Below are 13,140 nucleotides of genomic sequence, written 5' to 3'. Positions count from 1 at the left end.
GCACGAACCCGTGTCCCCTGCATCGGCAGGCGGACTCTCAACCACTGTGCCACCAGGGAAGCCCCACCTCACTTCTTTTTTTTTTTAATTTTTATTCATTAAAAAAAATTTATTGGAGTATGGTTGATTTACAATGTTGTGTTAGTTTCAAGTGTATGGCATAGCGATTCAGTTATACATATAGATATATTCATTCCTTTTCATATTCTTTTCCCATATAGGTTATTACAGAATATTGAGTTCCCTCTGCTATACGGTAGGTCCTTGTTATCTATTTTACATATAGTAGTGTGTATGTATGCTAATCCCAAGCTCCTAATTTATCCCCCTACCCCTCACCTTTCCCCTTTGGCAACCGTAAGTTTGTTTTCGAAATCTGTGAGTCTGTTTCTGTTTTGTAAATAAGTTCATTAATATCATTTTAAAAAAATTAGATTCCACATGAGTGATATCATAGGGTATTTGTTTTTCTCTTTCTGACTTACTTCACTTAGTATGATAACCTCTAGGTCCATCCATGTTGCTGCAAATGGCATTGTTTCATTCTTTTTCATGGCTGAGTAATACTTCATTGTATATATGTACCACTTCTTCTTTATCCATTCATCTGTCGATGGGCATTTAGGTTGCTTCCATGTCCTGGCTATCGTAACTAGTGCTACAGTGAACACTGGGGTGCATGTATCTTTTCAAATTATGGTTTTCTCTGACTATATGCCCAGGAGTGGGATTGCTGGATCATATGGTAGTTCTATTTTTAGTTTTTAAAGGAACCTGCATACTGTTCTCCATAGTGGTTGTATCAATTTACATTCCCACCAACAGTGTAGGAGGGTTACCTTTTCTCCACACCCTCTCCAGCATTTACTGTTTGTAGACTTTTTGATGATAGCTATTCTGACCAGTGTGAAGTGATACCTCACTGTAGTTTTGATTTGCATTTCTCTGATAATTAGTGATGTTGAGCATCTTTTCATGTGCTTTCTGGCCATCTGTATATCTTCATTGGAAAAATGTCTGTTTAGATCTTCTGCCCATTTTCTTATTGGGTTGTTTGTTTTCTTGACATAATGCTGCATGAGCTGTTTGTATATTTTGGAGATTAATCCCTTGTCGGCTGCTTTGTTTGCAAATATTTTTTCCCATTCCAGGGGTTGTCTTTTTGTTTTGTTTATGGTTTCCTTTGCTGTGCAAAAGCTTTTAAGTTTAATTGAGTCCCATTTGTTTATTTTTGTTTTTATTTTCATTACTCTAGGAGGTAGATCAAAAAAAGATATTGCTGCAATTTATGTCAGAGTGTTCTGCCTATGTTTTCCTCTAAGAGTTTTATAGTGTTTGGCCTTACATTTAGGTGTTTGATCCATTTTGAGTTTTTTTTTTGTGTGTATGGTGTTAGAGAATGTTCTAATTTCATTCTTTTCCATGTAGCTGTCCAGTTTTCCCAGCACCACTTATTCCAAAGACTGTCTTTTCTCCATTGTATATTCTTGCCTCCTTTGTCATAGATTAATTGGCCATAGGTGTGTGTGTTTATTTCTGGGCTTTCTATCCTGTTCCATTGATCTACAATTTCTGTGTTTGTGCTAGCACCATGGTGTTTTGATTACTGTAGCTTTGTAGTATAGCCTGAAGTCAAGGAGCCCGATTCCTCCAGCTCCGTTCTTTCAAGATTGCTTTGGCTGTTCGGGGTCTTCTGTGTTTCCATACAAATTTAAAAAATTTTTGTTCCAATTCTGTGAAAAATGCCACTGGTAATTTGATAGGGGTTGCATTGAATCTGTTGATTGCCTTGGGTAGTATAGTCATTTTGACAATACTGATTCTTCCAATCCAAGAACATGGTATACCTTTCCATCTGTGTCATCTTTGGTTTCTCTCATCAGTGTCTTATACTTTTCAGAGCACAGGTTTTTTTGCCTCCTTAGGTAGGTTTATTCCTAGGTATTTTATTCTTTTTGATGTGACAGTAAATGGGATTGTTTCCTTAATTTCTCTTATCTTTTGTTGTTAGTGTATAGGAATGCAAGAGATTTGTGTATTACTTTTGTATCCTGCAACTTTACCGAATTCATTGATTAGCTCTAGTAGTCTTCTGGTAGCATCTTTAGGATTTTCTATGTATAGTTTCATGTCATCTGCAAACAGTGACAGATTTACTTCTTTTCCAGTTTGGATTCCTTTTATTTCTTTTTCTTCTCTGATTGCCGTGGCTAGGACTTCCAAAACTATGTTGAATAATAGTGGTGAGAGTGGACATCCTTGTCTTGTTCCTGATCTTAGAGGGAATGCTTTCAGCTTTTCGCCATTGAGAATGATGTTAGCTGTGGGTTTGTCATATATGGCCTTTATTATGTTGAGGTAAGTTCCCTCTGTGCCCACTTTCTGGAGAATTTTTATTATAAACAGCTGTTGAATTTTGTCAAAAGCTTTTTCTGCATCTATTGAGATGATCATATGGTTTTTATTCTTCAGTTTGTTAATGTGGTATACCACACTGATTGATTTGTGGATACTGAAGAATCCTTGTATCCCTAGGATAAATCCCACTTGATCATGATGTATGATCCTTTTAATGTATTGCTGGATTTGGTTTGCTAGTATTTTGTTGAGTATTTTTGCATCTATGTTCATCAATAATATTGGCCTGTAATTTTCTTGTGGCATCTTTTTTCTGGTTTTGGTATCAGGGTGATGGTGGTCTCATAGAATGAGCTGAGTGTTCCTTCCTCTGCAATTTTTTGGAAGAGTTTCAGAAGGGTAGGTGTTAACTCTTCTCTAAATGTTTGATAGAATTCGCCTGTCAAGCCATCTGGCCCTGGACTTCTCTTTGTTGGAAGTCTTTAAATCACTGTTTCAATTTCAGTACTTGTGATTGGTCTGTTCATATTTTGTATTTCTTCTTCCTTCAGTCTTGGAGGTTGTACCTTTCCAAGAATTTGTCTGTTTCTTCTAGGTTGTTCTTTTTATTGGCATATAGTTGTTTGTAGTAATTTCTTATGATCCTTTGTATTTCTGTGGTGTCACTTGTAACTTTTTTCATTTCTAATTTTATTGATTTGAGTCCTTTCCCTTTTCTTCTAAAGGTTTATCAATTTTATCTTTTCAAAGAACCAGCTTTTAGTTTCATTGATCTTTTCTATTGTTTTCTTGTTTCTTTCATTTATTTCTGCTCTGATCTTTATGATTTCTTTCCTTCTGCTAACTTTGGGTTTTGTTTGTTCTTCTTTCTCTAGTTGCTTTAGGTGTAAAGTTAGGTTGTTCATTTGAGATTTTTCTTGTTTCCTGAGGTTAAGATTGTATTGGTATAAACTTCCCTCTTAGAACTGCTTTTGCTGCATCCCATAGGTTTTAGATTGTCGTGTTTTTGTTGTCATTTGTCTCTGGGTATTTTCTGATTTCCTCTTTGGTTTCTTCAGTGATCCATTGGTTGTTTAGTAACATATTGTTTAGCCTCCACGTGTCTATATTTTTTACAGTTATTTTCCTGTAACTGATTTCCAAGCTCATAGAGTTGTGGTTGGAAAAGATGCCTGATATGATTTCAGTTTTCTTAAGTTTACCAAGGTTTGATTTGTGGCCCAAGATGTGACCTATCCTGGAGAATGTTCCATGTGCACTTGAGAAGAAAGTGTATTCTGCTCTTTTGGATGGAATGTCCTATAGATATCAATTAAGTGCATCAGGTCTAATGTGTCATTTAAGGCCTGTGTTTCCTTACTGGTTTTCTGTCTGTCTGATCTGTCCATTGATGAGAGTGGGTGTCCCCCACTATTACTGTGTTACTGTTGATTTCTCCTTTTATGGCTGTTAGCATTTGCCTTTTATATTGAGGTGCTCCTATGTTGGGTGTATATATATTTACAATTGTTGTATCTTCTTGGATTGATCCCTTGATCATTATGTAGAGTCCTTCTTTGTCTCTTATAACAGTCTTTAAAGTCTATTTTGTCTGATATGAGTATTGCTACTCCAGCTTTCTTTTGATTTCCATTTACATGAAATACCTTTTTCCATCCCCTCACTTTCATTCTGTATGTGTCCCTAGACCTGAAGTACATCTCTTGTAGACAACATATATATGGGTCTTGTTTTTGTATCTATTCAGCCAGTCTATGTCTTGGCTGGAGCATTTAAATTTAAGGTAATTATTGGTATGTATGTTCTTTTTTTTTTTTTTTTTTTTTGCAGTACGCAGGCCTCTCACTGTTGTGGCCTCTCCCGTTGCGGAGCACAGGCTCCGGACGCGCAGGCTCAGTGGCCATGGCTCACGGGCCTAGCCACTCTGCGGCATGTGGGATCCTCCCGGACCAGGGCACGAACCTGTGTCCCTTGCATCAGCAGGCGGACTCTCAACCACTGTGCCACCAGGGAAGCCCAGGTATGTATGTTCTTATTGCCATTTTGTTAATTGTTTTGCATTTGTTTTTGCAGGTCTTTTTTCTTCCCTTCCCCTTTTGTTCACTTCTCTTGTGACTTGATGACTATCTTTAGTGTTGTGTTTGGATTGTTTTTTCTTTTCTGTGTGTGTATCTACTGTAGATTTTTGGTTTGTGGGTCCCATGAGGTTTTGATATAGCAGTCAATATATATACAAGATTATTTTAAGTTGCTGGTCTCTTAATTTCCAATGCATTTCCAATATCCTGCATTTGTACTCTCCTGTTCTCATGATTGCTGGTTTTGACATCATATTTGTGTGTGGATGATCTTCTACCTTTATTTCATGTTTGCCTTTACCAGTGAGCTTTCCCATTCATAATTTTCTTGTTTCTAGTTGTGGCCTTTTATTTTCTGCCTAGAGAAGTTCCTTTAGGATTTGTTGTAAAGCTGGTTTGCTGGTGCTGAATCCTCTTGGCTTTTGCTTATCTGTGAAGCTTTTGATTTCTCTGTCAAATTTGAATGAGAGCCTTGCTGGACACAGTATTCTTGGTTGTAGGTTTTTCCCTTTCATCACTTTAAATATATCCTGCCACTCCCTTCTGGCTTGCAGAGTTTCTGCCGAAAAATCAGATGATAACCTTATGGGAGTTCCCTTGTATGTTAACAACTGTTGCTTTTCCCTTAATACTTTTAATATTTTTTCTTTGTCTTTAAATTTTGGCAGTTTGATTAACATGTGTCTTGGTGTATTCCTCCTTGGGTTTATCTTGTATGGGACTCTCCGTGCTTCCTGGACTTGAGTGAGTGTTTCCTTTCTCATGTTAGGCTCATCCTAGGTGACCTCACTGACACTTCCCTGTCTTTGATCATCCTTCCCAGCAGGTTTCCCAAGCCCCCTTTTCCTGCTGAAGCCCTCTCATGCCTACTGGACATCTCTGTTCTGATGCTGTGCTGACAATTCTAACTACTCTGCCTGCTCCCTTTTCCACGAGTGGAATCAGCACCTACCCCACTGTCCAAACCAGAAAGTTTGGAGTCACCCTCCCTCCACACACACTCCCTGGCACTGTTCACCTCCCATATTCAATCTCTGAGTTCTGTGGATTCTTCTTCCTAAATCTCTCTATCCTCGCCCACCACCCCAGGTCGGGCCACCATCTATTCTGGGTTATTTCCATAGCCACTCTAGATGGCCCTGCTTACCTCTGTGGCCTCATCCCAGCCGCCAGTGAAAGCACCAAGTGCTCCCCCTCTGCACACACTGCTCTTTCTCTAGCCAACTGCTACTCATCCTTCAGGTTTCCAATCATCTCTTCCACGAAGACCACCGAGCCAGATTTAGGTGCCCTTGCTACGTGTTTCCTAACAAAGCACTTATCACATGATACTGTCATTTCCTATTTAATGTCTGTATCGCTTTGCAGGACATGTCTGTATGGTTCATTATTTTAGCCCCTGAAGCTAGGACAGTAACCATAAAGACATTCACAAACTTCTGAATGAATAAGTAAAAGGAGATTTCCAAATCTATAAAATTCAAACCCAAACTGAGTGATATCATCCTAAATAATTTAATTTAGAAACAAAAACCTTGAGCCCAGCTTTCAAATGGTTTGGTCAAGAAAAGGCACCTCAACATGATGAGGAGTAAGCTGAGAGTATAGAGGCGCCTTTCATGTAAGCAAATCCCCATTTTGGGCAGTTGAGGTTTGCAAACAGAAAGCTGCCCCCCAAATTCTTAAACTGATTCCAGTTGAATCTGCTTATAATCCTGCATAATCAACAAAATGCGGTTCAAGTATTACCTAATGTCCAGTGACTCAGAAAAAAGTAGAGTCTCCTCGTCCATCCCTAAGTCTTTACACACAAAAAATACTCTAATTAGATCTTAACATTTCGTAGTTGGAAAGGAGTTTGAAGCTCATTAAGCGAATATTTTATTGGTGAATTTGAAGCTCAACACTGTTGTTTTACAGGTGAGAAAACTGGGGCTCAGGGAGGCAGAGAAACTGACTCAAGGTCACACCTGGCCTGTTAGTCATAAAGTGGGGTTAGGACTCGGGTGCTGGGCTGTACCTGCCAGTTTGGAACGTGCTGACAGCAGAGGCGGCTGTTTTCTCAAGATCACGTTGATGGGAAATGTTTCACACACACCTCAAACTAATAACTACTTCATTGTCCAACAGAGCAGCCAACCTGAGGGAGAGAACTGGGGCTTCCTCAGGCCCATGAAGAACTTCTCACTGTAGCGGAGGAGAAATGGCTAGAACCGCATGTCCGCGGGAGTGAGGTGAGAGACGCTGGGCACTTACCTTTTCTTTGTCACTTGCTTCCCTAGCCACTGTAGAGCCCTGAAAGAGAAAGAGATAATGAAAACATGCGCACACAAGGTATCGGCTTCACGTGAAATATGCAAACACTCCGGGGCAGAGCACGGAAATAAATGAGCACCGACTCTGCGCTGGCCCCTCCCCGAGCGTGCCGCACCCTCGGCAGGGATTTCTGTCCACCTGTCTCCAACCCCTTCCCTGCCGCGTCACCTGTGCTGTCTTCTCCCTGGTTCCTGTCCTCCTGCTGGAATCAGAAAACCCGACAATCACGTGAACAGTGACTTACTAAACGTGGAGTCAAACATAAATCGCCAGAAATGGTTGGTTTGAGGGCCTTCAAAGTGAAGTGGGCCGTCAGCTGGCCGCAGTGACCACTGGGGCATAGAGGCCTCTTTCCCACGCTGCGTCCTCTAGGCGGGGGCATGCCCTGGCCTCCGACTGCCCGTCTCCCCTGGCTTAGGGTTACTAAGGAATGTGCTTCCTCACTTACCATGACTAAGACCCAGTGGGTACTTCCCGGCCCCTTTCACTTTGGAGGTCCCTTCAAACACACGTCTCCTTGCACTGCTTCTGTGTCAGAACCTAGGCTGAGCACAGAGGTATAAAGTAGAAGAAAACACAGTTCTTGGTCGCAGCAATTTCTACTCTATGCACTGGTTTTCAAAATGATGCCCTCGGTTCTGTGTTGTCTGAAATGACCGAGTCCTCCTGATGCTGACAGGGGTGCTTTGGGGTAGAGTTCAAGAACAGAAACTGTCCTTTGTTTGTGGAAGATCTTAATGCAAAAGAAAGATTAGGAAACAAATGGCCAGTGAATTCCTAACTTTGTTAATACAACAGTGAGCATTTATACTTTGTGCTCCGTGGTGACCAACGCAGTGTCTCACCCAGCAACGCCCAGTGTTTGCTGAGTTTGCTGAGTAAACGGCTGGAGGAGGATCACAGCCCGACTGACTGCTCTCCCTCCCCTCCCAGCACTGGATGCCCAGACTATGACTAGGTCAGTGGAGCGATCCATTTACCTGACTACGTTTTAAATAGATACTTATTGGCCTGGAATACTTGCATTAGCCAGTCATTAAGAGAATGTGTATGTGACTTGGGAAAATTTAAAGTAGCTTCTAGGTTGGCCACTCTTAACATTTTTGCTCTATGACCATCTTGCCTTCAAGCAGCTCAGGCATTAGTCAGGATGTGTGTAACGTGTTCACAGATGGGGAGACTCCTTGTACTGGGGAAGGGGGCCAAGCCCAGGCCAGGGGCTCCCTGGGGCCACTTCTCCATCTGCCCCATGCTCAGCATTCCCAGGTCTGGTGGATCCGAAAGACCCTGCTGCCAACCCAGGGAAGATGCTCGAAGCTTCCGGGGGATGTGTCGGAGGAGCACAAAGCTGACCCAGCAAGTGAAGATGAACCGTGTAAATTGGTCGTGAAGGAAAGCCCTCTGCCTGGCCGAGCCCAGCAGCTGTCACTTGCAATGGTTTGTTTTTTCCTTTACAGATTCTTGAATTCGGGCCATAGTATCTTCCTCTAAACACTGACTGCTAACAAAGAATGTTCCCAAATTTAAAGGGGAGGAGGGGCTTAATACTCAAGTATTAAGTACTTGTAATACCTGAGTCTCTGTATCTTTAACCAAGTTTTTTGGTCTCTGTGTGTGTTTTCCCCTCTACCATGTCATTTACTCTGAAACTTCGTCTCTATGTAAAAATGCAGAGCATTAGCCTGGAAAAACTCATCCAAATTTAAATTCATTCAGAATTTAAAAATTAAAACAAAATTAGAAACGTAAGTTAGTCAAGGCTGAGAGTTTGAGCCATGACATGATGCCAGATGCCCAGGTTCCCTCACAGCGGCAAGTACTGGCAAGAAAAGTTTATTCTACAAGCTAAAAAGGGAGATGAAATCACGACATCCAAGGTTAAAACTGTAACATCCAGTCTATAGGCATAATTTACATCAGGATATGCTTGAACAGGATATGGTCAAGCAGGATATGCTTAAGATAGAGGCACTACCTTAAGCATTTCCGGGGGATAAAAAAGCAGAACCAAAACAACTGCCTTTAAGGGACTTATTAGTAGAACGGATGAGACAATGAAAAGTCATCCACTTCTCCCCATATGCCGTGCCTTGTGCTGGACGTGACACGTACATATCTCATTAATCCTCACAGCAGCGGGGGTAAGATCATCTCTGTTCTACAGATGAAGAAACTGTGGCTTACAGAGGTTCAGCATCTTGCACACAGCTAACAAGCAGTAAAACCAGGACATGTGGCTTCAGAGGTCATCTGGCTTCTTACCTGGGAGACTCAAGCCAATGAAAAGACCTATAATACTCAGCAGAGTGAGCTGAGTAACACTGCAAAGGGCCTCATGAGAGAGATGGTTCCAAAGAGCCCCGAAGGCTGGGATTTCCACCTATAAAACAGCTACACCTTGGAGGCAGGACAGAGCAAAGCTGTATTTGGGAAGCTTAAACTGTTCATCTGAACTCCAGAGGGTAGGAGATAAGCCCAGAACATTCCCCCTCCCTTAGACTAGCATTTCTCAAAGCATAGTTCAGCACCCAGGGGTGTGCAAAGTCAAAACTATCTTTATAATAATACTGAGGCACTAGTTACCTATTTCACCATCTTGATATCTGCACGGACACTGCAAATACGATGGTGGGTAAAACTGTTGGCAGCTTAGCACAAACCCAGCAGTGGCACCAAATGGTATTAGTAGAGTTTGTCATAAAACGTATGAATAGCCTTGAGGAAGCAGTTCACCTAACTCACTGAATCCATCATCCCACATGACCAAAGCATGATGTAGCCAGACCAATGCGTGCAAACAGACTGACGGATTTTAAAAAGTTCACTGATGTGATTTCAGATTCCACACTGTAACTCAGCTTTGAGAAACTACCACTTGTCAGGTTAAGGTGTGACATCAAAGGAAAACATCCACAAATTTCTGAAAAAGTTATTAAAAATGCCTCCTCTCCTTTACCAACTACGTATTTGTGTAAGGTCTGATTTTCTTCATACATTTCAATCAAATAACTTGGCAACAGATGGACAGCCAAACCGGACAGGATGTTCTGTCTCACCAAACCTGACATTAGAGAGATTTGCAAAGATATAAAACAATGAATGCTACCTGTTCCACTAAACTTTTTGATCTGGAAGATATTTTTCATAAAGATATGCTAACATGTAATGGTTTTACTATTTTAAATAAGTTGTTTTCAATGTCTCATTTCTAATATTGTAAGTATTAGTAGACATAACCTACTAATATTGTAAGTATTAGTAGATATAACCTACATAAGCAGACGCTTTCTGGGGTCCTCTTTTAAGGGTGTGAAGGAGTCTGAGATAAAAGAATTCGAGATCCACTGATGAAGACCAAAGGCTGGAAGACTTTTTCTGAAAAGGGTCAGAGGGGTAGTGTTTCAGGCTTTGTGGTCCAAAACGGTCTCTATGGTAACTACTCAACTTACTGTTATAGTGCAAACACGTACGATACACAAACCACAGGCACTGTGGGATTCCAATAAAACTATTTACAAAAATGGCCATGTTGGCTGTGCCATGGAGGCAGGTCACAGTCGGCCAGCTCCTGACCTGGACGTTGCCTATGTCGGTGATCCCAGAAGTCAGATCCCCTCGCTCCACAATCAGAATTTCCAGTGGTCCGCCCCTCACGTGAGGTCTCTGAAACAGCCTGTCCCTCACCTCCTTCAGGTCTGCAGTGAAGCGAAACCCTATTCAAAACCGAATCCCTTCCCCACGCTTCCTGTCTTTACTTCCGTCCATGGCACAGATCACTTCCTAGTATATGCCAGGATTTACTTACTCCTTTTACTATTACCATCCGTCTTTACTCACCAGAATGTCAGCTCGTTGAGAGCAGGTTTGGTCTGTTCTGTTCATCAAACTATTCCCAGCACCTAAAGCAGTGCCTGGCCCATGGCTGGTGTTCAATACATACTTGTTGAATAAAATAGACATGGTATCTCTCGTAGGTACAAGTGGTCCTCGCTTAACACAAAGGGGCGCTCCTGGCAGCTTTGTGCTCTGGGCGCCTCCTAAGTGCTCAGCATGATCAATTACATACAATGTGGATGACCAAACTTAATGAATAAAAGTTAATAAAAATCAATCTTACCTTTAAGTCGTATTTCCTATATACAGATAAACGGTGGCTGAACACATTTCTTGTGACAATCACATATATTTCAACTCCATCAACATTAAGCCGGTACATGCCCAGGAATTGGGGGAGAAGGGTGATCCCATGACATTCCACTATATACTGCACAAGAGAGAAAGAAAAAGCGGGGGGGGAAATGATCCAGTCAAAAGGTGCTCATTCAGATGTAAAATGTAACTCTTCTGCTATGGTGTTTATACAAAGTGATAATGGTTTATTATCACAACTATTAATGTCCTGTTTACAGAAAATGACCATGTTTGTACTGCCTTCAGCAGTACAGGTCTGCGTCCACCGTGCAGACACAGATAAGAAAATTCAACTCTATTCTCGAGAGAGATTTTCTCCCTAACATTCCAAACTAATTTGTAAAGTCAAAACTTGGATATAATGGCATAGGGTGAGAGGACAAGTGATTGGTCCTTTCTGTAATTCCTTTAAAGTGAAATCACACTCTACCTGGGGCTGCCATCTGCCTCCCTAGAAGCCTTTACGATGATTTCATGAGGTTGAGGCAGCGTGACTTGGCCACTAAGATCAACTCCTTTAACAGTGTTGAAGTCGAGGTTAAAAAGGAAATTGTGGAGAAAGCCCAGTGTTAGAAGCTGGGAGAGTCGGGCTCCAGTCCTGGTTTTCTTGTTTCTTGTTGAGACTCTAATGTTTAAATTGCCCACTGGTCTCCCAAGGCAAAAGGAATAAAAACAAAAATAAACAAATGGGACCTAATCAAACATACAAGCTTTTGCACAGCAAAGGAAACCATAAACAAAATGAAAAGACAACCTACAGAATGGGAGAATGTATTTGCAAACGAAGCAACCAACAAGGGCTTAATTTCCAAAATATACAAACAGCTCATACAACTCAACAACAACAAAAAACCAACAACCCAATCAAAAATTGTTTTTTTGAAAAACACTTCTCCAAAGAAGAAATACAAATGGCCAACAGGCACACGAAAAGATGCTCAGCATCGCTGATTATTAGAGAAATGCAAATCAAAACTACAATGACGTATCACCTCACACCAGTCAGAATGGCCATCATTAAAAAGTCTACAAATAACAAATTCTGGAGAAGGTGTGGAGAAAAGGGAACCCTGCTACTTTGTTGGTGGGAATGTAAATTGGTGCAGCCACTATGGAAAATAGTATGGAGGTTCCTCAAAAAAACTAAAAACAGAGTTGCCATATGATCCAGCAATCCCACTCCTGGGCATATACTGAGAAAAAATGATAATTTGAAAAGATACATGCACCCCTCTGTTCGTAGCAGCAGTAGTTACAACAGCCAAGACATGGAAACAAACTAAATGTCCATCCACAGAGGAATGGGTAAAGAAGATGTGGTATATATATACAATGGAATATTACTCAGCCATCAAAAAGAATTAAATAATGCCATTTGCAGCAACGTGGATGGACCTAGAGATTATCATACTAAGCGAAGTAAGTAAACGAGAAAGACAAATGCCATGTATCACTTATATATGGAATCTAAAATACAATACAGATCAACATAGCTATGAAACAAAAACAGACTCACAGCTATAGAGAACAGACTTGTGGTTGCCAAGGGGGAGGGAGGATAGGAATGGGAATTTGATTTTAGCAGAGGCAAACTATTATATATAGGATGGATAAACAACATCATACTGTATAGCACAGGGAACTATATTCAATATTCTGTGACAAACCATAGTGGAAAAGAATATGAAAAAAAAAATATATGTATAACTGAGTCACTTTGCTGTACAGCAGAAATTAATACATTATAAATTAACTATACTTTAATAAAATTAAAAAAATAATTTATGAAAAATTTATGGATACATTAAAATGAATACTTTGTATATTTACAAGTGACATTGAATAAAAAATTCATGTCAATGAAGAAATAAATAAACTGCCCACCAGAGCAGCGGTGTGAAAAAGGGCTTGCCCCCGCTCTACAGACAGATGGACACACTCTGGCCCCATGTTGGATTCATCAAATCCACTGAACAAGTCCCAGAACTGACACCATTTCCAAGGAGAGTTGCAAAAACACAACATGCGTTTATCAGTCTTGAATGACCATACTCTAAAAGGCCACAAGATGGAGACACTTCTCTTCAAAAGACCATCCTTACAAACTGGGTCCCATTGCACTTTCCAAAGGAAAGTTAGGTTTTCCTTTCTTTAAAATGAAGGGGAAAGAAGATTTCAAAAAAGCTCTTTTACTCCC

At 40.8% G+C, this 13,140-nt stretch overlaps 1 protein-coding gene across 1 annotated transcript in view; it reads right to left on the bottom strand.

Moving 5' to 3' along the window:
- Positions 1–13,140, bottom strand: part of PIP4K2A (phosphatidylinositol-5-phosphate 4-kinase type 2 alpha) — a 179,243-nt gene that overhangs the window by 34,203 nt on the left and 131,900 nt on the right. The window contains exons 5-6 of the mRNA XM_082616812.1: positions 10,870–11,016; positions 6,693–6,731 (exon numbers count right to left, since the gene is read on the bottom strand). Coding sequence (XP_082472938.1) covers positions 6,693–6,731; positions 10,870–11,016 — 186 coding nt within the window. The remainder of the gene's footprint in view (positions 1–6,692; positions 6,732–10,869; positions 11,017–13,140) is intronic.

The sequence above is a fragment of the Mesoplodon mirus genome (genome assembly GCF_964341445.2).
Source record: "Mesoplodon mirus genome assembly, chromosome: 4".
Taxonomy (NCBI): domain Eukaryota; kingdom Metazoa; phylum Chordata; class Mammalia; order Artiodactyla; family Ziphiidae; genus Mesoplodon; species Mesoplodon mirus.
This window is presented reverse-complemented; position numbering and strand designations above follow the sequence as displayed.